Source organism: Drosophila rhopaloa, unplaced genomic scaffold (assembly GCF_018152115.1).
Source record: "Drosophila rhopaloa isolate 14029-0021.01 unplaced genomic scaffold, ASM1815211v1 contig_69, whole genome shotgun sequence".
NCBI classification, from domain to species: domain Eukaryota; kingdom Metazoa; phylum Arthropoda; class Insecta; order Diptera; family Drosophilidae; genus Drosophila; species Drosophila rhopaloa.
Genome location: NW_025335166.1, coordinates 1,020,637 through 1,043,853, shown reverse-complemented (window position 1 = coordinate 1,043,853; position 23,217 = coordinate 1,020,637). Strand labels below are relative to the sequence as shown.

The 23,217-nt window shown below is 43.0% G+C and overlaps 7 protein-coding genes across 11 annotated transcripts; 5 read left to right on the top strand and 2 right to left on the bottom strand.

The window, feature by feature from the left end:
* The first annotated feature begins 29 nt into the window (after positions 1-29).
* LOC108052617 ((Lyso)-N-acylphosphatidylethanolamine lipase) lies at positions 30-2,239 on the top strand. 3 transcript variants are annotated; one of them, XM_017135056.2, is made up of 2 exons: positions 30-494; positions 769-2,239. In XM_017135056.2, exons 1-2 carry the CDS (start codon positions 366-368, stop codon positions 1,996-1,998), a joined length of 1,359 nt encoding a protein of 452 aa, XP_016990545.1. In that variant the 5' UTR covers positions 30-365; the 3' UTR covers positions 1,999-2,239. The 3 variants fall into 3 exon arrangements, with proteins under 3 accessions (XP_016990545.1, XP_016990546.1, XP_016990547.1); XM_017135057.2 differs by having other exon boundaries at positions 31-207; XM_017135058.1 differs by lacking the exon at positions 30-494 and adding an exon at positions 580-688.
* A 1,136-nt stretch (positions 2,240-3,375) lies between these two features.
* Positions 3,376-4,824, bottom strand: LOC108052616 (lysosomal aspartic protease). The gene is made up of 2 exons (XM_017135055.2): positions 3,800-4,824; positions 3,376-3,734 (listed from the first exon to the last, which is right to left on the bottom strand). The coding sequence occupies exons 1-2, from the start codon at positions 4,709-4,711 to the stop codon at positions 3,474-3,476; spliced, it is 1,173 nt and encodes a 390-aa protein (XP_016990544.1). The 5' UTR covers positions 4,712-4,824; the 3' UTR covers positions 3,376-3,473.
* Positions 4,825-5,425: 601 nt separating this feature from the next.
* On the top strand, positions 5,426-10,032 carry LOC108052610 (DNA repair protein RAD50). Its single transcript, XM_017135048.1, has 9 exons — positions 5,426-5,589; positions 5,648-6,218; positions 6,275-6,488; positions 6,544-7,722; positions 7,781-8,204; positions 8,257-8,426; positions 8,484-8,744; positions 8,800-8,902; positions 8,971-10,032. Exons 1-9 carry the CDS (start codon positions 5,521-5,523, stop codon positions 9,907-9,909), a joined length of 3,930 nt encoding a protein of 1,309 aa, XP_016990537.1. The 5' UTR covers positions 5,426-5,520; the 3' UTR covers positions 9,910-10,032.
* A 4,348-nt stretch (positions 10,033-14,380) lies between these two features.
* LOC108052611 (deoxyribodipyrimidine photo-lyase-like) lies at positions 14,381-16,277 on the top strand. Its single transcript, XM_017135049.2, has 3 exons — positions 14,381-14,493; positions 14,547-15,824; positions 15,883-16,277. The coding sequence occupies exons 1-3, from the start codon at positions 14,452-14,454 to the stop codon at positions 16,234-16,236; spliced, it is 1,674 nt and encodes a 557-aa protein (XP_016990538.2). The 5' UTR covers positions 14,381-14,451; the 3' UTR covers positions 16,237-16,277.
* On the bottom strand, positions 16,249-17,927 carry LOC108052612 (proteasome subunit alpha type-6). The gene is made up of 4 exons (XM_017135051.2): positions 17,820-17,927; positions 17,662-17,761; positions 17,423-17,599; positions 16,249-16,834 (listed from the first exon to the last, which is right to left on the bottom strand). The coding sequence occupies exons 2-4, from the start codon at positions 17,735-17,737 to the stop codon at positions 16,353-16,355; spliced, it is 735 nt and encodes a 244-aa protein (XP_016990540.1). The 5' UTR covers positions 17,738-17,761; positions 17,820-17,927; the 3' UTR covers positions 16,249-16,352.
* A 2,709-nt stretch (positions 17,928-20,636) lies between these two features.
* Positions 20,637-22,296, top strand: LOC108052596 (tRNA (adenine(37)-N6)-methyltransferase). 2 transcript variants are annotated; one of them, XM_017135032.2, is made up of 4 exons: positions 20,638-20,835; positions 20,919-21,084; positions 21,154-21,628; positions 21,683-22,296. In XM_017135032.2, the coding sequence occupies exons 1-4, from the start codon at positions 20,774-20,776 to the stop codon at positions 22,141-22,143; spliced, it is 1,164 nt and encodes a 387-aa protein (XP_016990521.1). In that variant the 5' UTR covers positions 20,638-20,773; the 3' UTR covers positions 22,144-22,296. The 2 variants fall into 2 exon arrangements, with proteins under 2 accessions (XP_016990520.1, XP_016990521.1); XM_017135031.2 differs by having other exon boundaries at positions 20,637-20,835; positions 21,154-22,296.
* Positions 20,644-23,033, top strand: LOC108052597 (ubiquitin-like-conjugating enzyme ATG10). 2 transcript variants are annotated; one of them, XM_017135034.1, is made up of 4 exons: positions 20,644-20,694; positions 22,382-22,481; positions 22,545-22,701; positions 22,758-23,033. In XM_017135034.1, the coding sequence occupies exons 2-4, from the start codon at positions 22,386-22,388 to the stop codon at positions 23,021-23,023; spliced, it is 519 nt and encodes a 172-aa protein (XP_016990523.1). In that variant the 5' UTR covers positions 20,644-20,694; positions 22,382-22,385; the 3' UTR covers positions 23,024-23,033. The 2 variants fall into 2 exon arrangements, with proteins under 2 accessions (XP_016990523.1, XP_016990522.1); XM_017135033.1 differs by lacking the exon at positions 20,644-20,694 and having other exon boundaries at positions 22,362-22,481.
* The last annotated feature ends 184 nt before the right edge of the window (positions 23,034-23,217 follow it).

Sequence of the window (23,217 nt, the reverse complement as noted above, 5' to 3'; positions counted from 1 at the left end):
GCACCCGTCATGTTTTGGCTGTGCGTCTGTATTTGTTAATGCCTCTTCCTACCAGATTAGCAAAAACAATAAGTATTTCACCATTAGAAAAGATAACATGTAATAGCACCGACATCGGCACACGAACCCGATTCAGAACAAACCAAAGCACTTTCCGCGGAGCATTAGCAGAAGTTCAAAGTCATCACAACTCGGCAGTACTAAGGGGTACAAATTAGATTTTACTTTCGTGTCAATATTCATGAAACTCTTGACTTTCGACGGGTACACAAGTAGCGCGCAAATGGTGACGGAACTTTGTTATTAGGAGCCCCCGCACACTCTTCCTAAAAAATTCAAAATTGAGAGTCCGGACCGTGAGCATAATGAGCGAACCGCTGGCATTGGCGAGCGGCGGCGTGGTGGATCCACCGCCCACTTCCGCCTCGGTTTCGAATCTGCCGACACCCACAGTTGCGCAGGGATCGAGATCCAACCAGGGCATGGACCTAGAGGTAAGCAGTGGGTCCAGGTCCAGTTACCCATCGTAGTCGGCCCTGGCTGGTGAAATTACGAGAATATCCCTCACAAAGATTCCCATTTCCCTTGCCCATTTTGCACGAACAACTGCGCAATTGACTCGCAGCCGCTGGTTAAGTAATTTTCGGGAGAGAACACCTGACATGGATCACCCAACTAGCGGCTAGAGGTGCCCATCGAACTCACTACACACTCTATCACACTAGCACCTGCCCGAACTCACTTGTGACTTTCATCTCTCACCTGCAGGATCCCAGAAACAAAGGATTTTTTCTCTGGCAATGGTTTTGTAACTGGACATCCAGCTCACCGACCATGCTACGCGCCGTAGAGAAGAAGATACTTTCGTACGTGAAGCTGCCCTACCGCGGTTTCTTCGTGGACATTGGGCCTGCGGTAGGCGAGGCGGACAAGATCTGGACCATCAGCATGAACACTGAGTCCAAGGAGGTGCCTCTGGTGCTGCTTCACGGCTTGGGAGCGGGAATTGCCTTGTGGGTGATGAACCTGGATGCTTTTGCCAAGGGCCGACCCGTTTACGCAATGGACATCCTCGGATTCGGACGCAGTTCGCGACCGCTGTTCGCTAAGGATGCTTTGGTGTGCGAGAAGCAGTTCGTCAAGTCAGTAGAGGAGTGGCGACGGGAAATGAACATTAACGACATGATCCTGCTTGGTCACTCGATGGGCGGCTTCATTGCCTCCAGCTACGCCCTTACATACCCGGAGCGGGTCAAGCACTTAATTCTGGCCGATCCCTGGGGCTTTCCCGAAAAGCCCTCGGACTCGACCAACGGCAAACAAATACCGCTCTGGGTGCGGGCTATAGCTAGGGTCCTTACCCCGCTCAATCCGCTGTGGGCACTTCGCGCCGCCGGTCCCTTTGGACAGTGGGTGGTGCAGAAGACGCGGCCGGACATCATGCGCAAGTTCCAGGGCACCATTGAGGAGGACATCAACCTGCTGCCGCAATACATCCACCAGTGCAACGCGCAGAACCCGAGCGGCGAGTCTGCCTTCCACACAATGATGCAGTCCTTCGGCTGGGCCAAGCATCCTATGATCCATCGCATAAAGGACGTTCGTAGCGACATACCTATCACATTTATCTATGGCTCCCGCTCGTGGATCGACTCCTCATCGGGGGAAAAGATCAAGTCGCAGCGCGGCAGCAATATGGTGGACATTAAGATCGTGACGGGGGCTGGCCACCACGTTTACGCCGACAAGCCGGACGTCTTCAACCGTTACGTGAACGAGACCTGTGATATGTACAAGGTGGCCGGCGGAAAGCTGATCACGCCCCTGCAGCTGATCCGCGAGTCCACGGAGTCTGACGAGGAGCGCGAACCTAGCCTGAGTACAGCAAAGACGGTGGAGGTTCAGCCAGAGGTTCAGCCGATGCCCCAATCTGTCACCGCCGAAAACACATCCACGCCCACCACCGACGAACTGGCAGCCAATGTCAAACCGAAGTGAGCAGCAGCAACAGGGTTAAAGGAAAAACCAATCACAGCTCGCCTGCCAGCATGTATCTATTAGCTTAGTGTCTTTGCCTAGTATTAAATGGTCATCTTATTTACTAAGCCGCTATTTTTACTCTCTATCAATCAGTTCAACTTGGCTAACTGGAACTAAGCCATAGTCGTCCAGTTCTAATTTATATTTTTGGAGATTTCAAGTTTACTAATTAGCTTAAATAAATTTGTTACAAATGCAATCGAGTGTATTACATTATAGGGAAAAGCCTTAATGGTAAGTTAAAAGAAGGTTTTAAACTTTAAAATTCCATTCCAGACCTTCTTCCAGCCTAGTATGACAAGAAAACGCGTTAAAATGTAAAGTTAGTTTATCTAGGAAAAAATCTAGGTACTACATTTTTAGCTTATAGAAAAGTGTAGAGTAGAGTATAGAAAAGTACAAAAAATCGAACATATGGATTGTTCTCGCAAACAAGTACCTCTTTAGCGACAATCGTTTACTTGTGCTGAGTCAATCGAAGTGCAAAGGTCACTTCACGGGCACTGTCACCGCGCATGAAGCTTCATTGATAAGTTGGCCAGCCAATGGGGGATTCCGAGCTCCGCCGAAAAGATCTCTACGTATGCGTACCGACTCAAACAAACATGCGTCAGACTTGACATCGATCCGGAAGAACCCACACTTGCCAGTTGTTTTTTATTCTTTTGGTTTGGGTCTTAGGTTATCTCGAGGTAGCTGATAGGCCCGACAAAACAATGGAAATATATAGGTGAAAACGGGAGCGGTTCTACCTCTCTTGGGTGTGGAAATCTTTGACTTTATCCACAGATAATTCATAAAAAACAAAGAAATTAGAAAAAAATTTAAGTTTTTTGGTTTTATTTTGTTATGTTTTAAGGCCGGTTATGTATCTTTTCAAAAAATTTTATGATTTGGATAAAGCCGCTTGATTTTATAAGCCTTATCTAAGCCAATGTAAAAGTACTTTTTCAAATTAACGTCTTAAAAAGGGACTGATCCCCCAAAAAATTAATTTAAAATGTTTAAACATTGTAGAGCTGTGCTAATTAAATAACAACAGAAAAAGCCGTTGATCCCCCGAGATTTGTTATCAACTGACTGGTAAAAGCTTCGCTTTGTTTGCACAATCACTGTGTAGAAAAATACAATATAGAATTTAATTGAGTGGAAAAAGTTCCTCAGACAACCATGTACATTCTTTTTTAAATAGCCCCGCCACTGATTATGACAAATGCAATTTACACATATACATAATATAATGCTTATCAAAACGCATAGCAAGCAAAAAACATTCGGCTGATAAGTAAGCAAAAAGTTGGCATAAACAACTCGCAATCAAACAAAGAAACGATATAGCTTATACATATATATTCCATAGGTTCTTCGGAGAAAGTCCCAATAGGATCGATAATGTTTACAATATAAGTTTTAAGTATATATTTTTTGTTCGATTACTTGGCATCGGCGAAGCCCACACGATCGTTGCCCATGTCGAACTCGGTGTAGTATTTGCCAATGAAAACATCTCCCAGTATCCACAAAGGTCCATTTGGCGGGGGAATGTCCATGCCCATAAAACCGGACAGGCAGATGGTCTTGCCCATCTGGGCCACACGGAGAATGTAGTCCTTGCCCTCCAGCTCAAAGGTCTTGCCGCCCAACACAAACTTGATTACCGGGAGATTGGGGATCAGATCGCAGGAGACAATGTACTGGAAGGAAAGACCGGTTAGATTTATAACTTTAAAGCAACACCCTGAAATCACTTGATACCCACCTGTCCACCGATGATTGGAGTGCCACCAATCTTCTGGTTAATAGAGGTGGCCTCCTCCAAGGGAGCAGCAATCAGAGAGGTGCCCGTATCCGCAATCACCTGGCATCCGCCCTTGCATAGCTGCAGATCGCCAATGGAGGCCGCATCCATCTTTATCTGCCAGTAGGCCTTACGGGTAACGGGCAAATAGGTAAATTCACCAGTATAATGGTTGGAATCGGAGCCGCCGAATATGATCTCACCGCCTTCGGGCGAAGCGGGATCGCGGTTCAGGTAGAACGAGAACACCGGCGCGGAAATCAGGCCCTGTTCGTACATGGCGTAGAATGGAGGCTTCACCTTGTCCACGGAAATGGAGCTGTAGCCCAGGCCTAGGATACCATCAAACTTGGCGGCCACGAACACGAGACCTGGCTCACTCAAAGCCTCGGCAAAGGTCTGATCCTTGATGTCGAGCCCAGCAATTGAAACCGTATCCGTGGAAAGATAGCCCGACAAGCTTCCCGAACCGTAGTGGATGGCGAACTCAGTGCCGTTCTTTGTGTAGGTTTTCGATTTAGTGGCATCGTACTTGTTGTGCATCAAGCAGGCGATGTTAGTCAGGTGGCACTTCTTGGACGGCACCCACAAGTTCGAGGAGCCGGTGTCAAAAACCACACGGAAATTTTGAGGGGGTGAGCCGATAGCAATGGGACCATAGTACTGGGCGTCCATGTAGTTGGACAGCGGTTCCGGAACATCGCCTCCGCCGTATTTAATGCGCAGTTGCTGCAATTCCGTACCTACGTCGGCGAAGTGTCGGCGGGCCGACTGGAATTTCTTGAGCGGCACACGCAGAATTCCGGATCTTGTTTGCGAATTCGACTGGACCACGGCCAGGAAGGCGACTAACAGCAGGGCAACCTTCTGCATTTTTGATTTCAAGTAATGTGCACCACTAGACTGACAGCTAAAAATGCAATGATCCACTCGCTGCAGTTAATTAAATATTGCGGGACTGGACAGTAGAAATGATTCAGCAGAGATAAGGTACTAAATTTTACCTCACGCGAGGTGCTAATTAAAACAATACCGGAAAAAAGTCGTTATTTAAGACGTTTAAAAGAACTATTTTAATTTTATTTGTAAATGGCGCAAAAAAAACTCTTTTCAATTAAATTAATTTCTTGTTGTTAACTACATATATATTTTTCAATCTGGTGGAATTGCTGTCAGGTCACTCCAACTCTCGTTTTTTTATTTATTTAAACAAAATGGACGAAGTTGGCCAAACTTTGTTTTCTTGATAAAAATTTATTAAATAACCTTTTTACAAATTTTTTGCAGATACTTTAAACTAAAATAATCTAGACAAAAATTAAGAATATTTTAAATATATGATTTGGATAATTAATAAATGGCAAATTTATTTACCGATTTTAGAAATATACATTATTTTTTTTTTTAAACGCAAAGATAAGTTTGTATGTTGTCAAAACTGCAATGACAGGCGTGTAAGCCGTGGTCCTGTGTTTGCGATTCAAAGCGTCTGTGCGATAAGGGTATTAGAAAATATCGAAATCAGGAATGCCCTTAATAAATGTAAATTGAATATAGCTCAAGATTCGATAAGTTATTGCTTTGGATTACTACATCCCTGGTTTGCAGCCCGGCAAAATTGCGTCTTTGGTGAAATTAAAATGATAGCAATTCCTTAGGCACGATTCTGTTGAAACGTCATCATGTCATCCATTGACAAGTTGTCTATTCAGGGAGTCCGGAGTTTCGGCTCCAACTCAGAGGATCTTCAGGTAAGAGCTTGGAAGGCCATTTAAGACCATTATAGTCTGAACTCTTGGCAACCCGTAGAGCATTACGTTTTCATCGCCGGTTACCCTGATTTTGGGCGAGAATGGGTGCGGAAAGACGACTGTTATAGAGTGTCTAAAGTATGCCCTTACTGGCGAATGTCCACCGGGAAGTGATCGCGGTAAAAGTTTCGTCCATGACCCCAAGATTTTCGGACTGAACGAGTCGCTGGCACAAATTAAGATGCAGGTCCGCGACAAGAGAGGCGCCCAAGTATCCATCTGCCGCACTATGAAGGTGTCCAATAAGCGCAACAAGGTGTCCTTCGAGACGATGGACTCCACCATTAACTTCCTTAGCGGCGCTGGTCAGTCGAAGCGCGAGAGTCATGACTCTCTGAGCGGACGCACCGTGGACATCGATGTGGCCATCTCGGACTTCATGGGCGTCTCGAAGGCGATTATCAATAATGTCTTGTTTTGCCATCAAGAGGACTCCAGTTGGCCGTTGGACGAGGCAAAGAAGCTGAAGGAGAAGTTTGACGCTATATTCGGCATCACCGAGTACAATAAGGCTTTAGATAAAATCATAAAGCTGCGCAAAGAGGCCGTGGAAGAGCTGAAGATAATGGGTAAGTTATATACACCTGAAGGCAACAAACTTTGGTTAAATATACACTCTTAACAGATGCCAACATGAAGCATGTGGCCTATCTCAAGGAGGAAATGGAGGTTAAGACCATGAGCCTTCAGAGGGCCCAACAAAAATGCGACGTTATAGAGGCGCAGTGCAGTGAATGCGAGGTGCAGATGAAGCCTATTGAGGCCAGGTTGGAGGAAATCCGAAATGTAGAGTTCGAAATTGGAAAATACCAAGCGCAGAAGGTCGAAATGGACACCAAGTAAGTTTAATCAGCTCTTAACCGGCTTTAAAACTTACTTTCAACTACTTGATAGGCACAAAAACTGCAAGGAGCAGATCACCACCATATCCCGAAAGATCAAAAGCCCCTTTGAGGGTTCTCTTGTTGAGTTGGAACTGGAGATCAGCAACTTCGATCAACGCATGTCAGAGATGAGACAACAGCGAACAGAGGCGGAGCAGAATGTTTCCCAGCTTAAGAAATCCAGTGCAACTGAGCAGGATAAATTGGGCAAACTGGACAAAAAGCACTGCCTGGCCAAGGAGCGGTATCAGAGCGAGCAGACTTGCAGGACACAGCTACTAAAACGGATCAAGGACTTCTGCCGAGAACTACAGATGCCCATCGATGGTAATCTCCTTGAGGAGCCCGAAAAGCTGGTGGAAGTGCTGCAGGACATCGAGGCGATGATTTTGAGTAAGCACTGCGAAATCGCGGAGATCGTTGAGCAGAACGACAACGCCGATCGAAGCAGACAGGCTAAGATCGACGAGTTGCGCATAGAGCTAACCAAATCGGAGCAAAGTGTGATGGCCCAGGAGAAGCAAAGAGAAACCAGCAAGCGAGAGGGCGAAAGCCTTCGGGTGGATATCAAAAAAATCGAAGGCTCCATGCAGGAACTAAAGAAGCTGGAGAAAGAAATTGCTGATGTAAATGAACTGTATGAAAGCGCTACAAAAGATTTGGACCAGCAAGCCATGAAAGAGGTCATCTCCAGGAAGAAATCCAGTATTGCCGAGAAGCAGTTGTTGTTTAAGAAGTTGGACGAGCAGTTAACGTTCTTGGGGTCCATGGCCAAACTAGTTGCCGAAATCAGTCTTAAGCAGAAGGAACTAGAAAAAAGGAACCAGGAAGTCCATCGCGTGCGCAACCGTCACGCGGATAACTTTGGCAAATTCTTCAAGGAACCCATAAACAGCAATTATCGCCGATCGGTGCAGGGGGCCTACGAAAAACTGCGTCACGAGATCAATGATCTCAACGAAAAGGCCAACACGCAGAAGCTGAGGGAGCAGTCGTTCGAGATAAAGCGTAAAAATCTCATTGGCGAGATTTCCCGCATGGAAAAGGATCTCAAGGAGAGCGAGGAGTTGATTTTTCAAAAATGTCGCTCAACTCCGTACGAGGATCTGCTGGAACGCAGCAAGACGGTCATTTCCAAACTACAGTTCGAACATGGCGCCCTGAAATCCTCTGAGGCCCTTTACAAGAAGTGAGTTTTCGAGATGGCGCTCGTTGAATTATTGTATTTAACTACTTTCTCTTCCCAGGTACATACAAAAAATCGGTGAAGAGCCCTGTTGCCCTTTATGCCATCACAATATGTCTGGGGATGAGGCCTGTGACTTGACCATCGAGCTAACCGATGAGATCCAAAAGTTGCCCGATAATATCATCAGAGCTGAGAAAGCTCTAAAGGCAGAGCAAATGAAATACGAGAACTTACTGCACATAAAGCCCAATATTCTTAAGGTTAAAGATCTAAAGGAATCCTTGCCCCAAAAGAAAGAGGAACTGAAAAAAGTAGAGGAGTTGCTCGGAGATAGCGTCAGCGAATATGAGACTTTGCTGGCTCTGATTGGGGAGCCCACACACAATATGGAGTTGGCGAATTCTATGATGGGTGATATGACACTAATAGACGAGGCTTTAAAAGACTCCTGTCGGCTTACAAAAGATCTGGATCAGCAGAAGGTGAGGTTACTTACATTGGTTAAGATATAAAAAAAAAATACTTTTTATTTAGGCCAAATTACCAGCTTCTTATGACTCGAGTGTATCGATGGATGCTCTGCAGGCGGAGAAGAGCGAGATTTCCAAAAGTTTAGAGGACGACCGCAAGGAGTTAGACTCCACTCAAAATACATTCCAACAGCAGATGGATGCTCTAAATCGTTTGCGGGAAAAGAAAAATAGGTAAAGCTATGCGCTTTGTAAATCCACCAAAAATATATTGTTTTCTCTCTTTTGTAGCTTAAAAGACCGGCAAATACATCTCCAGGAGGGTTTGCAAAGTCTTCCACAACTTAAGGAGCGTCTGGATACGCTCAATAATTTTCTTAACACAGTAGCTGTTGAAATAAGTGAACTGAAGGCCAAAATACACCCTCTAAAACTAAATCTAAAATCTGCTATAGGTGAAAAAGAACGCTTAAAGGAGACCGAAAAGGTCAAACTAGCTCAGTTGAATTCTAAATATAATTCATACAAAAGCACAGATCAGGACATACAAAGGTAGCTAGAATAAACACTCTCAATTTGCTTAACCCTATTTATATTTACTTCTTAGATTGAATAAAGAAGCCCAGGAATATGCCAAACTGGATCTTCAAAATGAGATTACAAAATTGGATGAAAATATAAAGGGAACCAGAAACACGCTGAGAAAATTGGCAAGAATGGAAATACAATATAAAATACTATATTCAAATTCAAATTTGTTTTTATATTTTATTTTCAGGAAATCGAGGTCTCTTTAAAAACTGATGAACTGGAAACTCTAAAAACAGAATGCCTTAACCAGCTGACCGTTGAACGAGATATGAAGGACAACCGTGAGCTGAAACAGCTCCAGGAAAAGGAATCCAAACTGAGCGAAAACTGCAAGACGCTAGATAAGCAACTAGGTAATCTGGACTTCCACAGCGTTCACAGGGAGAAAGTGGAACTGACAAAAAAACGGGATAAAGCTACAGTGAGAAAAGGTGAGCTGCTGGGACAGCTGGGCGAAATAAACAGCCAGGTTGACAAGTTGAAGCGGGAAATCAATGAGCCCAGATTCAAGGAGTCCCTTAAAAATTTCCGCAAGGCCAATTACGAGCTGATGGTGACCCGTCTTAGTATCGAGGATTTAGGCCAACATCGTTTGGCATTGGAGTGGGCCCTGATCCAGTTCCACGCGGAGAAAATGGAGAAGATTAATCGGCTGATACGCGAGTACTGGCGCATGATTTATCGCGGTAATGACATAGACTATATCCAGGTGAAGACTGACGAGGTCAGCACGGAAGCTTCGGCAGACCGCCGAAAGACGTACAACTACCGAGTGGTCCAGTCCAAAAACAACACGGAGATCGAGATGCGGGGGCGCTGCAGTGCTGGTCAGCGCGTTCTAGCCTCCCTCATCATCCGCTTGGCGCTGGCTGAGACTTTTAGCAGTAATTGTGGCGTCCTAGCTTTGGATGAGCCCACCACGAATTTGGATCGCATCAATATAACCTCACTGTGCGATGCCCTAAACTGTATCGTAGAGGAACGCCAGAGCCAGTCTAACTTTATGCTCATCATAATTACCCATGACGAGAATTTCATCTCGTCGCTGGGGAAGATAAGCACCTACCATCGGGTCTTCCGCAACGATGAGTGCAAATCGGTTATTCGAAAAGTGCAGGTTGGCTAAAAAGTGTGCCTATCAAAGAGTGCATTTACACCAGTAAAAATAATTACTTTTATTATCGCTGTGTGTTTACTGAAGAATAAAGAAGACACTGTACTGGCACAGCAAGCATGTTGCACTTTAAAACTGGTTTTCTTTATCTAATATGTTGACATTCAAATGAAACAAAATATTTATTAAGAGAATCAATAATTTACTGTTTAAAACAAGTGAATTCATTAATTGGGTTTAAGCAAACCCAAAACACAACAAAAAAAAACAAGAGAGAACGCTATAGTCGGGTGCCCCGACTATCAGATACCCGTTACTCAGGTAAAGGGAGTGCGAGGGAGATGGAGATAGAAACTTTGATCACGCATAACTTTTTAACGAATGGTCCGATTTGAAAAATTTCTTCTATATTTCGATAGGTATTGATAAACACAATAAAACTGCATTTTTACTTTTCCGAAATATCTAAATTTTTAAAATCGTATATAAGCGATTGTGGGCGTTAAAGGGGGCGTGGCACCTTTTTGAAACAAACTTGCGCTGCGTAGGAACTCCTAGAATCTGCATGCAAAATGCCAATCTTCTAGCTTTTATAGTTTCCGAGATCTCAGCGTTCATACGGACGGACAGACAGACGGACAGACGGACATGGCTAGATCGACTCGGCTAGTGATCCTAAACAAGAATATATATACTTTATAGGGTCGGAAACGCTTCCTTCTAGCTGTTACATACTTTTGCACGAATACAATATACCCTTTTACTCTACGAGTAACGGGTATAACTAGCAACAACACTTACCAAATCGTAACAGTAATCACAAGTGCGCAAAGCAAACAAATGCCAACGGTTTAAATTAAAACGGTTTAATTAAAACTTATAATTAAAAGATGTGATCCACCTCTGGATCTTAGCAGCATTAATCCATTCCTAATTAAAAAACAAATTGACTTCACCTGTGGCGGTGATGTTAAAGACTGCAACAAACTTAAAAACGGAACACTACTTATTAAAACAAAAAATCAACAACACACTAAACTCAACCAAAGGTGTAATTTATTCTAATGACCTAAGAGGAATTGATGAAAACACTATCCAACAAGAAAGGAAAGCTAACTTCGGGCGGAGCCGAAGTTGATATACCCTTGCAGAATATTCTGTAAATTATATTCTCCAAAATAATTCATATGATGCATTCTTAATACTCATAAAAAATCCCAACTTCCTAACTTTAAAAACACCAAAGTTATGGCATTTCCAATCGTTCAGTTATATGGCAGCTATAAAATTTAATCGACCGATCCTTATGAAATTGGTTGGATGGATTGATTGGCCAAATATAAAACCCCTACAAATTTCCAACTTCCTAACTTAAAAAACCCAAAAGTTATGGCCATTCATAAAACGGCCAATTTCTAACATATCCCTAGATTTCGCAAAAGCCTTTGATAAAATAAGTATTCATTCCCTCATCCATCAACTCCAAAAATGGAAAGTAGGCCCCCGAATACTAAGTAAAATCATAGTCAGGACGAGGACGGAAGCTAACTTCGGCAAGCCGAAGTTTTAATACCCTTGCAGACTTTGCCGAAATTGCTAAAAAGGAAAAAGTAGCGAAAGGAATAAGGTATATTGTTCCTATGGGAGCTATAGGATATAGACGTCCGATCGTCACGCGCTTTTACCCTAATCAAGGTATGCATAAAAAAATACGATTTGAAAAGATTCATGTCAATAGCTTTATCATCATATATCCGATTGTTCCTATGAGAGCTATTGGATATAGACGTCCGATCGGGGCGATTTTAAAACTTGATCTGCGTACACATGTTTTAGGACGAGTGTGAAAGTTTCAGATCGCTAGCTTTTAAACTGAGCTCGCAAACGGTATTGAAACAGACGGACATGGCTATATTGACTCCCCTATTGATCCTGATCAAGAATATATATACTTTATAAGGTCGTAAACGTCTCCTTCACTGCGTTACAAACTTCTGACCAAAATTATAATACCCTCTGCAAGGGTATAAAAACGGAGTCTCACTTTCCATTGCTTACCCACTTGACAACGGCATCCCACAAGGCTCCCCATCTATGTTATCCTATTCCTAATTGCCTACAATTCCCTTTCTAACATTATTTTCATCCCTAGACAATTTTTAACACAATAAAAAAAAAACCCTCTACAAATCTGACATCTGTCTTCCAAAGAATTAAAGAATGGTGTACGACCTGCATAACAATACCTCCTCCTGGTATAACAATATCGTTAAAAATACTCCTTCCAGCTTTTCGTATTCGCACTCCAATCATAACAGGAAATCTCAAATAATTATAAACCGAATTCGACTAAGACACACCTCACTTACAAACTCACATTACATGGACAGATCCCTTCCAAACATTTGCCCATATTGCAACAGCCAACATTTAAACATCGACCACATTTTAAGCTCCTGCCTCAGCTGCTAATGCTCTTAATATAGTTAGTTTATAGTTGTAAAACTTAAGCTAGCATTATATAAATAAATATAGATTTAACAATTTTTTTCTGCTAATCCTCTACCCTAAATGGTATTTTAAAGCTAAAAATTATTTTATTGCCCTAAATTAAAGGAAAATTGGTTTGACTTTAAAGCCTAATACTCAGATCGACGAAAACCGTACGCCAGTCATGAGAGAGACCGAGAGGCAAACAGCTGGCGGCAGACTTGTCTTGCCAACGTAGTTGATAATATCTTTTAAAGGCTGTTTCCCGCAAATACGATATTTGAATTTCAACTGCTTGTCAACAAACCCAGATTGACAGTAAGACCGTAGCACGCTCAGTTGTGATGAACTCTCAAAATATATTGGTCACACTGGCAGGATTAAAGTTTTTACGCTAGCGGACTCGTTTGTCGATCTGAGTACTAGGCTTATAGCTATGTCAAAAATTAGTAGCAAAAGCGTTCAGCGACTGCATTCACTTAAATTAAGGGGTTATATACCTATTTTTGTCGAAAAAAAGAAAAATTTGGTTTTTTTTTATGTATGTAGCAATTTTCTTTATTACATGAATGATTATATTTTCTGAAAGTTCATTTTGTTGACAATGTTTGTGCCAAAATTTGTGAACATTTTAAGGGATGGCTGTTTCCCTTATTTATTTAAATATTGATTTGGTATTAAGCCTAGTATCCAGATCGACAAAACAAGAAAAAACTTTCCTTTTTTTCCGTTTTTTTCCCCCCGGCCCCCTATTAAAAAAAATACCAGAAAAGTAGCTGCAATGCGTAAAAACTTTAATCTTTCCAGTGTGACCAAAATTTGAGAGTTCATCGGATTTAAGCGTGCTACGGTCGTACTGACAATCAGCTGGGTTTGTTGACAAGCAGTTAAAATTCAAATATCGTATTTGCGGAAAAGAGCCTTTAAAAGATATTATCAAATACCTTGGCAAGACAAGTCTGCCGCTGTACAAAGAAGTTAAAAAACAATACAATTTAAATTTAACAGTTGTTTTTTTTAATTTTATAATAATTATTTGCTAATTTAAAGTTCATAGCTGCACTTTTATTGTGTTTTTCGTACATTCTGGACCTAAAAAACATTTTGCTCTGACAAGAGGCACCCCAGATAGTATTAATGTTATTTTGTCCTCACATGTAAACACCTGCAATCGACTTTTGTGAGTTTTTTGAGTTTTTCCCTCCATTTCTTATAATGTTCAGTGAGAAGCGCACGCCAAAAGATTAAATTTTTAATCTTTCCGCTAGGGTTCACCCAAAGTTCATTTCCGCAGACTGGCAACGCTATGAATTTTCTGGTATTTTTTCGTCGATCAGACCGAAGTGAAAAAAGGCCCAAAAGAACGCCAGCTGTTGCTCGCTCTCTTGATGGCTACGGTTACGTCGAGTGATACTAGGCTTTATCAGAGGTGTTCGACAGTTAAGCCTAGTATCCTGATCGACAAACGATTACGCTAGCGTAAAAACTTTAATCTTTCCAGTGTGACCAAAAGTTTGAGAGTTCATCAGATTTGTTGACAAGCAGTTAAAGCCTAGTATCCTGATCGACGAAAACCGTGCGCCAGTCATGAGAGAGAGCCTTTTTTCACGTCGGTCTCCTGATCGACGAAAAAAATACCAGAAAATTCCATAGCGTTGCCAGTCTGCGGAAATGAGTTTTGGGTGAACCCTAGCGAAAAGATTAAAAAATTTAATCTTTTGGCGTGCGCTTCTCACTGAACATTATAAGAAATGGAGGGGAAAACTCAAAAAACTCACAAAAGTCGATTGCAGGTGTTTACATGTGAGGACAAAATAACATTAATACTATCTGGGGTGCCTCTTGTCAGAGAAAAATGTTTTTATGTACGAAAAAACACAATAAAAGTGCAGCTATGAACTTTAAATTAGCAAATAATTATCATAAAATTAAAAAAAACAACTGTTAAAAACAAACAATAAAAAAATGTTCGTTTGAATGCTTGCCTCATTTGTTCTGCATGTGTGTGAAGAGGCTATTACACTATGTTAACAGCTGATAGAGCTGCCACCCCACCACACAGTTATGTTGACACTTGGTCCCTATTGGCGCGAATGTTTTAAGATTGTGAGTTACCCTAGATTACTGGAACGCCAGTCAATGATTTCATTCATCTGCAGATTCTTTTGCACCACACGATGAAACGAGCCAAAACAACAAAGGCAGGCCCCCCCAAAAAAAACTCCAAAAAGCAAACAGACAGCCCCAAAGAAGACCCCAAAAGTGGCCATGAAAGCACAGATGAGGAGGCTTCTCCTTCAAAGGCTTCTTTTGTTTCCAAGCCGGACTACCAAAACTTCGAACAGTTCCTAACCCACCTGGAAGTGCAGCGAGCCGATACGGCAGCCAGCATCCAGGAGTTTTCCTTCCGAAAGAAACGAGTGCGGGTTTTATCGAAAATCGAGGATGTGGAGGAATCCAGCCAAGGAGGGGTCGTGTACTGGATGTCCCGGGATGGTCGCGTTCAAGATAATTGGGCCCTGCTCTTCGCTCAGCGTTTAGCTCTCAAGCTAGAACTGCCTTTGGCAGTGGTTTTTTGTCTGGTTCCCAAGTTTTTAAATGCCACTATAAGGCACTACAAGTTCATGATGGGCGGCTTGCAAGAGGTGGAACAGCAGTGCCGCACTCTGGACATTCCATTCCACCTGCTAATGGGTCCGGCCGTGGAGCGCCTGCCGGAATTTGTGAAATCCAATGATATAGGAGCCGTGGTCTGCGACTTCGCCCCGCTGCGTCTGCCGCGCCAATGGGTCGATGATGTGGGCAAGGCGCTCCCCAAGAATGTGCCACTTGTACAGGTCGATGCCCATAATGTGGTCCCACTGTGGGTGACTTCTGACAAACAGGAGTACGCTGCTCGCACTATTCGCAACAAGATCAACTCCAAGCTAGGGGAGTTTCTCAGCGAATTTCCACCGGTGGTCCGGCATCCCCATAGATCGCGATGCAAAGAGGCGAAAATTGTGGACTGGCCAGCTGCCTTTGCCAAGCTGGAGTGCGACATGGATGTAGACGAGGTACAGTGGGCACAACCGGGTTACAAGGCTGCCTGCCAGCAACTCTACGATTTTTGCAGCCGTCGCCTGCGTAATTTTAATGATAAACGCAATGATCCCACGGCAGATGTCTTGTCCGGTCTCTCACCTTGGCTGCACTTTGGGCAGATTTCAGCCCAGCGTTGCGCTCTAGAGGTGCAGCGCTTCCGTGGCCAACACAAGGCTTCGGCGGATGCCTTTTGCGAGGAGGCCATTGTGCGTCGTGAGCTGGCGGACAACTTTTGTTACTACAATGAGCACTACGACAACCTAAAAGGTCTGAGCTCGTGGGCGTATCAAACCCTGGATGCCCACCGCAAGGATATAAGAGATCCCTGTTACGGCCTAGAGGAATTAGAGAAGGTAACTGCAGCAACATTTTCAATAAGCTTTACATTAATAAGTTAGTATTATTTTTTAGTCCCTAACGTACGACGACCTGTGGAACTCGGCACAATTGCAGCTGGTGCGCGAGGGTAAGATGCACGGCTTCTTACGCATGTATTGGGCCAAAAAGATTCTCGAATGGACCGCCACCCCGGAACAGGCGTTGGAGTATGCGATCCTACTGAACGACAAGTATAGCCTCGATGGACGCGATCCCAACGGCTATGTGGGCTGTATGTGGTCCATCGGCGGTGTCCATGATATGGGATGGAAGGAACGCGCCATTTTCGGAAAGGTTCGGTACATGAACTATCAGGGCTGCCGGCGCAAATTTGATGTCAACGCCTTTGTCATGCGTTACGGGGGCAAGGTGCATAAAAAGAAATAAACCTTGTATGTCTTTGCCTTAGTTTTAAATGCAATCCAAAAGCATTTTTGTATTTAACCATACTTCCAAGGAGAGGCTTTATAAAATATGACAAAATTATAGCTAGCGGGCACAACTTAGTCCTTTTCGGCGATCTTGGTGAGGTGCTCTTCGATCTCTCGCTCGTCCAGGATGCGGAAACTGGGATCGGTCTTGCTGACCACACCGATCTCGATGCCGTTGGGCTTAAAGTCGATGGCTAGCACGCTGGACAGGCAGGTGATGGCCAGCTGGATAGCCTTCTCCTCGGACAAGTTGTTCTTGTACTTCTTCTCCAGGTAGCTGTTGGCCTCCAGCGTCTTGGCGCCTACAGAGCAAGCCTTAAATCCACTGTAGTATCCAGCCGGATCCGTCTTGTAAACACTAGGGCCGATCTCATTATCGAAGGCGATCAGCACCATGCTGCAGCCGAGCGGACGCATCTCGGCGTTCTGAGTGTAAACCTGGTTGATATCGGCAATTCGCCGGCACAGCACATCCACGGGCATATCATAGCCGTACTTGTATCGAAAGTTGGCAGCCTCGTACCTAGCCTTCTGCACCTGCGAGCGGGAATCAGCTGAGGGAGAAAAAAGAATGGAAGAGAGGATTTTATTCAGCCATCTAATAATTAAAATGAAAGGAAGCAAACTTCGGCAAGCCAAAGTTTATATACCCTTGCAGTTATTACAAAACGATGCTCGTGAAGCTGATAAAGAATATATATACTTTATAGGGTCGGAAATGTTTCCTTCACTGGGTTGCAAACGTTTGACTGAAATTATAATACCCTCAGCAAGGGTATAAAAACACAAAAATGTCGGTCGTCCAAATTATAACGACATTTAGGCAGAGCCTTTTCGTTGACAATAAACTTGAACTCTCATCCTTTTCTGTGGTACACACATTTCAATAAGGTTAAATATAAATATAATCGGATCATAAACATTAAAGTTCAGGAAGCTTTTTGGGCACCTGTACATTTGTCCTGATCGAAAGTCCATAACCTGCCTGAGAAAAAGTTTTACATCGAATTATCTGAGAAGCTCCGATTATAAATAGTCTAACTCGGTACCGTATTAAGCGGGATCTTTAGTTCGACTTATAGTCCAACTCAGTAGCCAATTTGACTCATGCAGGGGTCTACAAAAATTCGAGTTGTGCATACCCATGCGTCCTGTCATGGCGCATCCAATATCCTTGGTAATGCGGAAAAGGTGGGTCACCGTTTCGGGCACGATGTTTTTCTCGGTGACCTTCTTTTGGGTAGCCACCACGGCACAGTCGCCGCTCTTCAGCGCCACCGTGGTGATGTTTTCCTGGGCGATGGCCTTGAAGGCGTATTCTGCCGGGGTTTGGAGAATATCAGATTGGATGCGGAGGAGTTGTGAGAACCAGAGTACTCACCCACTTGGTAGAGGCGTCCCTCGGGCGAGAAGATCGTGATGTGTCTATCAAAGCCGGCTGAACTTCCGCGAGACATGATGCGTTTTTCTTTTTACGGCAACTGAAGTTAATTTAAGCCGGTTAAAATCGATTCAACAGCTCTGCTGGAAACAACACACCGTTCGAAAAACAAGAATTTGCTTATTTGTATAAGGCAGAATAAGTCGCTTCAAATCGAAACTACTGTGCAAAATTCAGATTGTCATTCTCAACCCGACAATGGGCCTAAAAAATACCAAAAAGCAACGCGCGCTGGGATTTATCGGCTATCGATTATATTGAGTACGGAAAAAAGCTGATCTTATAAATAGCCAAATTATATTGGGTATTCCTTAAAAGCCTCTTTACACAGCTACCTAAAATGATGCAAGAAGAACAACTAGAATAACTTGACCATCATTCAATTATTACAACTTGATAAAATTAATAAGAAATTGCGTTTTTATTAGCAATGCATTAAATATTATGATATAAAATTGGAAAGCATAATTTTAATCTTTCATAACCTATTAATAGTTTTAAGCGAGATATAGTTTTAAGTTAGTTAAGAAGCAAGGTACCTATCCTAGCCCCTAGGTTTTAAACGGCTCATTTATATTTTAACCGTCACAAGAGTAGAAGGATATATTATAATCGTTGAAAAGTACGTAACAGGTAGAAGGACGCTATGAAGTGTATATATTCTTGAATCGCTGTTTAGATCCCGGAAACTATACAACCCTGCAGTACCGTTCATCACCATTTAATCGCTTTTTCATCACCAAAAATTCATCACTGATGAATCTTCATACAAATTAGTGATGAATTTAACATTGGCATGTCCTAGGAGTTAATCAGTGAAAAATTCATCACTCTTTAATCAGTAATTCATCACTCTTTTTTCAGTTTTTCATCACTCTTTAATCAGTAATTCATCACTCCACTCCATTTTGTCAGCTAATTTTATGGGGGAGAGAGACAGAGTAAGAGAGGGATATGGAAATTTTACTGCGTTTCCTACGATCGGGGACTGAGAGTTTCGACTCTGCCTGCGTCGCACTCGGCTCTGCCGACTTTGCCTTTGGCTCTGCCGGCGTCGCAGTCCGCTGCTGATTAAACGGTGATGAATTTTTGTAGTGATGAATTTCGGAACTGCAGGGAAGCTAGAGACTTATAACATGCAGATTCTATCTATGTATGTATACTTATGTATATTCGGGCTATCGACACAAATTTTAGAGTAATTAAGTGTATTTCAAGTTCATAAATGGTTTTCTATTTTTTTATACCCTTGCAGAGGGTATTATAATTTTGGTCAAAAGTGTGCAACGCAGTGAAGGAGACATCTCCGACCCTATAAAGTATATATATTCTTGATCAGGATCACCTCCTGAGTTGATATAGCCATGTCCGCTGTCCGTCTGTCCGCGTGTTTCTACGCAAACTAGTCTCTCAGTTTTAAAGCTATCGAGTTGAAACTTTGCACACACCCTTCTTTCCTTTGCACGCAGTATATATTTTGGAACGGCCGGGATCGGCCGACTATATCCTATAGCTGCCATATAACTGATTGATCGGAAATGCCATAACTTTGGTGTTTGTAAAGTTAGGAAGTTGAAATTTTCTATGGGTTATATATTTGGCCATACAATCCGACCTACCAAATTTCATAAGGATCGGCCGACTATATCCTATAGCTGCCATATAACTGATTGATCGGAAATGCCATAACTTTGGTGTTTGTAAAGTTAGGAAGCTGGGATTTACTATGGGTTTTATATTTGGCCAATCAATCCGACCTACCAAATTTCATAAGGATCGGCCGACTATATCCTATAGCTGCCATATAACTGAACGATCGGAAATGCCATAACTTGGTGTTTGTAAAGTTAGGAAGCTGGGATTTCCTATGGGTTTTATATTTGGCCAATCAATCCGATCTACCATATTTCATAAGGATCGGCCGACTATATCCTATAGCTGTCATATAACTGAACGATTGGAAATGCCATAACTTTGGTGTTTTTAAAGTTAGGAAGTTGGGATTTTTTATGAGTATTAAGAATGCATCATATCAATAATTTTGGAGAATATAATTTACAGAGTATTCTGCAAGGGTATATAAACTTCGGCTCCGCCCGAAGTTAGCTTTCCTTTCTTGTTTATCATTAAAACATAATAAATTCAGTGTGTGGCAAGTATAGCCTAAAGTTAATTAGTTTTGGAAAAAGAAATCTTTTAGTGCTATAAGATATAGTTTACATAAAAAGGGAACAAACATTCGGAGGTAATAAAGTTAACTTAAAATGTAATCTTTGTTAGGGAAAAATAATGAATAAGCCTAGCTAAAGAAACTAGTGCAGATTTTTTTTATTATTAAATATTAAATATATACAATTAATATCAAGGAACAGCGGGCTAACTAAGGGGACAGGATATTGACTTAATTATTTTGGAATTTGCAAGAGAGATCTTTCGTAATTGCTGAATTATGATGAAAGATCCAATAATAAGTCGAAGATTTTGTAAGTGCAGTTTGCCTAAATAAACAGCATTGATGATATTAAGTTATTTTTGTTACCTTTCTGTAGTTTTTCCTGATTTTTAAGTTACATTTGCAGCTTTTTTCCTACAGATAAACGCATATGTAAACAAAGAAAACTCGCATATGTGTAATTCGCTTGTACTTAGTCTGCGTTTTGCCAAACCTAGTTTTTCTTCCACCGGCTTAGCATATTGCTTTCTCGATTATTCTGCCCAGTTACGAACAGCAATTTTTTTTTGAGTTATTAAAAACCAATGAATGTCAGTACAGAAATTGTGGGCACATAGCTCTCTAAAATGCGTTAATAGTAAATTTAAACTTGAGCTGAGGAAAGTCTGTAAAAACTTTCGAAACACCCAAAACTCCACCACTAAACTTGTTCTGACCTATCGACAATCGATAACAACGCGGTGCCGTGAGTAAATGGCCGCCCACCTCTAACTGGATATAACGATTGGGACGAATTGGAGGTAAATATTTATCAATAACAGCGGGTGCGCTGCAATTGCGAATTGTTTTGAAGCCAAGTGCGAGTCGCCGGTAGCGAAAATGCACGAGGATGATCTAAAGAGTCAGTTGACAATTGCGCGGAACGAGATCAACAATTTGAGGTGCGTTTAAGACACTTAAATGGTGTCCTTTTGTGACTGGTAAAGTTCAAGTTCACACCGATTTTGCCTTGACCATGATGCAGGCAGCAAGTGCGCAACCTGCAGCATGTGCAGCGCAAGGACATCGAAACGATAAACCGTCTGCTGCAGGACTTCCGTTGCGAGGGCTGTGCTAGCAACAACAAGAGCGCCAAGGACAAGGTCGCCGGCGAGAAGCAGGAGCAGCCGCAGGAGCCGGGACAAGGTCAGGTGCGTTTGACCCTCCCACACAACAACAGAAAGACACACAACAACTTCCAAACCCATCCTCCACCGCAGAGCAATCAAACCAATGGAGAAAACAGCTCCGGAGAGGACTACGCCCACTTCCGTCCAATCGGAGTGATCCGGACGGCCTTCCCGGAGAAACGAGCCGTACCCAGGCAATCGATTGTGGGCAGTCGCCTTCGCGGTATCATCCAGCTTAACGACGGCGTCTTCACCAATCCGGAGCACTCGCTGGAGGGCCTGGGCGACTTTTCCCATCTGTGGCTCATTTATCACTTCCATCGCAATAATGCCCATCCCAAGGCCAAAGTGGCGCCTCCGCGTCTCGGTGGCGAACGGGTAGGGGTGTTCTCAACACGGTCTCCACACCGCCCGTGTCCGATTGGACTCTCGTTGGTGGAGATTGAGAAGATTGAGAACGCCACCATCAGTTTCTTTGGCACGGACATGGTGGACGGGACCCCAGTGCTGGACATCAAGCCCTACATTCCACACTACGATGCGCCATCCTTGAGCGTAGACTCAGGTACGTTGGGTGACGGTAAACCGGGAAGTCAACTAAAATTCTTGCCCCGGACAGGACGCAGCTCTGTAGGACCCCATGAGAACAGCCTGGACTTTTACGACTCCCGGCAGGAGCCCGACGGAGAGGAATCTGACCTGGAGCTTTACGGAGCAGCTGGTTTTACCGGGAATGCGGGCATTGGAGCAAATGCCATTCTGCCGCCACCGTGCGCTGTGCGAGTGCCCAACTGGGTGGTTGCAAGCAATCGTCTAAACGTAAACTTTAACGAGCATGCCGAGGCCCAGCTAAAGGAGCTGCAGGTGGAAAAGCAGTGCATCGTGAACATTTTGGAGGCGGATCCGCGCTCTGTTTACTTGCGCACAAAATACGGATCGCAAATATTCACCTTCCAGCTGCGGGAGGTCACAGTGACGTGCAAATTTGATGACAAGGCCGCTACGGTGACTGTTGTACAGGTCAGGCGCAATGAGAACGTGCAGGTTACCGCCTTGGACGGCGATCTGCGCAGCGCCTAACTTACGGATTATTGCAATTGATATTCGTTTATGAACGATTTGTGTTTAGATTAAGTATTTCGTGTTGGGGAGCTTTAACCTTTGGCGTTTTAATGTTGATTTAGGACACATGACATTCTTAAATATATGCATTAGGCTTGTTTCCCACGCTAATTTAATTGTTTTCTTTTAACTAACTAACTGTGTTGTTAAAATATAAAGATCTTAACAATCTAATTTATACTTTTTTTACTTTCAGCATTATGGGCGATTTGAGCTGGAAAGACTTTATGAGTCAGGCTAAGCAGTTCCTTAAAATTTCACAGCAGTTAGGCGATAGCTGGATGCTGGAGGAAAAAGTATGTAGCCAAGGTATTTCGACAATGTATATTATTTAAATAGTTTAATTCCTCTTAATATAGGACTCGAATGAACCAAATACCTTCCTTAAGTTCAATCAAAAAATGAAATGCCAAAGCGAAGAGGGTTATTCAGAAGGGTTGGTTAATGTGGAGTATCATGTGGTCTACAGTGTTTCCTATCAAGTGCCCATGCTCTTTTTCCAGGCACACAGATCAGGTATTTAAATTGAATTGTAAACTAAGCAGTATAAAAACTTATCTATGAATTTACAGATGGAAGTCTTCTGGACTTGGAGGCTACTTGGAAGCTGTTTATGCCGGAAACAAAAGCCAGAGGTCTCTATCAGATACTCACCCAAATGGATCATCCCGTGCTTTTTAGACCTTTTATGGCTCTGCATCCGTGTCGCACCGCCGAGGTTCTTAAACAATTCGGGCAGCCCAGTGACAATCAGGTTCTTACCTTTATTAGCCTCTACGGACCCCATGTGCAGTTGCACCTGAAAAATGCCTACGGCCTCGTCCAAGAATACACATAGTTTGCATTTATTGGTGGTTGTTTTAAACACTGGTTATAGGAGTATACATGTGTGGATAATATGGCATATGTAATTTACAGTTTTACATTCAATTGCTACTTTAAAGTGGTTTGACCTTTACATTGAATACGCAAACTCTTTTGGGATATAGTTATATAGCGAAAACTCTATATTTTACAGCTGAAGCTACACTT

Coding starts and splice junctions, on each gene's coding strand:
- LOC108052617 (XM_017135056.2), top strand. CDS start 366: ATGAGCGAACCGCTGGCATTGGCGAGCGGCGGCGTGGTGGATCCACCG. Junction 495..768: donor ACCAGGGCATGGACCTAGAG/GTAAGCAGTGGG, acceptor TCTCACCTGCAG/GATCCCAGAAACAAAGGATT.
- LOC108052610 (XM_017135048.1), top strand. CDS start 5,521: ATGTCATCCATTGACAAGTTGTCTATTCAGGGAGTCCGGAGTTTCGGC. Junction 6,219..6,274: donor GGAAGAGCTGAAGATAATGG/GTAAGTTATATA, acceptor CACTCTTAACAG/ATGCCAACATGAAGCATGTG. Junction 7,723..7,780: donor TCTGAGGCCCTTTACAAGAA/GTGAGTTTTCGA, acceptor TTCTCTTCCCAG/GTACATACAAAAAATCGGTG.
- LOC108052596 (XM_017135031.2), top strand. CDS start 20,774: ATGCACGAGGATGATCTAAAGAGTCAGTTGACAATTGCGCGGAACGAG. Junction 20,836..20,918: donor AACGAGATCAACAATTTGAG/GTGCGTTTAAGA, acceptor ACCATGATGCAG/GCAGCAAGTGCGCAACCTGC. Junction 21,085..21,153: donor AGGAGCCGGGACAAGGTCAG/GTGCGTTTGACC, acceptor CCTCCACCGCAG/AGCAATCAAACCAATGGAGA.
- LOC108052616 (XM_017135055.2), bottom strand. CDS start 4,711: ATGCAGAAGGTTGCCCTGCTGTTAGTCGCCTTCCTGGCCGTGGTCCAG. Junction 3,735..3,799: donor CTCCAATCATCGGTGGACAG/GTGGGTATCAAG, acceptor CTTTCCTTCCAG/TACATTGTCTCCTGCGATCT.
- LOC108052612 (XM_017135051.2), bottom strand. CDS start 17,737: ATGTCTCGCGGAAGTTCAGCCGGCTTTGATAGACACATCACGATCTTC. Junction 17,600..17,661: donor GGGACGCCTCTACCAAGTGG/GTGAGTACTCTG, acceptor AAACCCCGGCAG/AATACGCCTTCAAGGCCATC. Junction 16,835..17,422: donor CGCCATGACAGGACGCATGG/GTATGCACAACT, acceptor TTTCTCCCTCAG/CTGATTCCCGCTCGCAGGTG.
- LOC108052597 (XM_017135034.1), top strand. CDS start 22,386: ATGGGCGATTTGAGCTGGAAAGACTTTATGAGTCAGGCTAAGCAGTTC. Junction 22,482..22,544: donor GCTGGATGCTGGAGGAAAAA/GTATGTAGCCAA, acceptor CTCTTAATATAG/GACTCGAATGAACCAAATAC. Junction 22,702..22,757: donor TTTCCAGGCACACAGATCAG/GTATTTAAATTG, acceptor ATGAATTTACAG/ATGGAAGTCTTCTGGACTTG.
- LOC108052611 (XM_017135049.2), top strand. CDS start 14,452: ATGTTGACACTTGGTCCCTATTGGCGCGAATGTTTTAAGATT. Junction 14,494..14,546: donor GGCGCGAATGTTTTAAGATT/GTGAGTTACCCT, acceptor ATTCATCTGCAG/ATTCTTTTGCACCACACGAT. Junction 15,825..15,882: donor GCCTAGAGGAATTAGAGAAG/GTAACTGCAGCA, acceptor ATTATTTTTTAG/TCCCTAACGTACGACGACCT.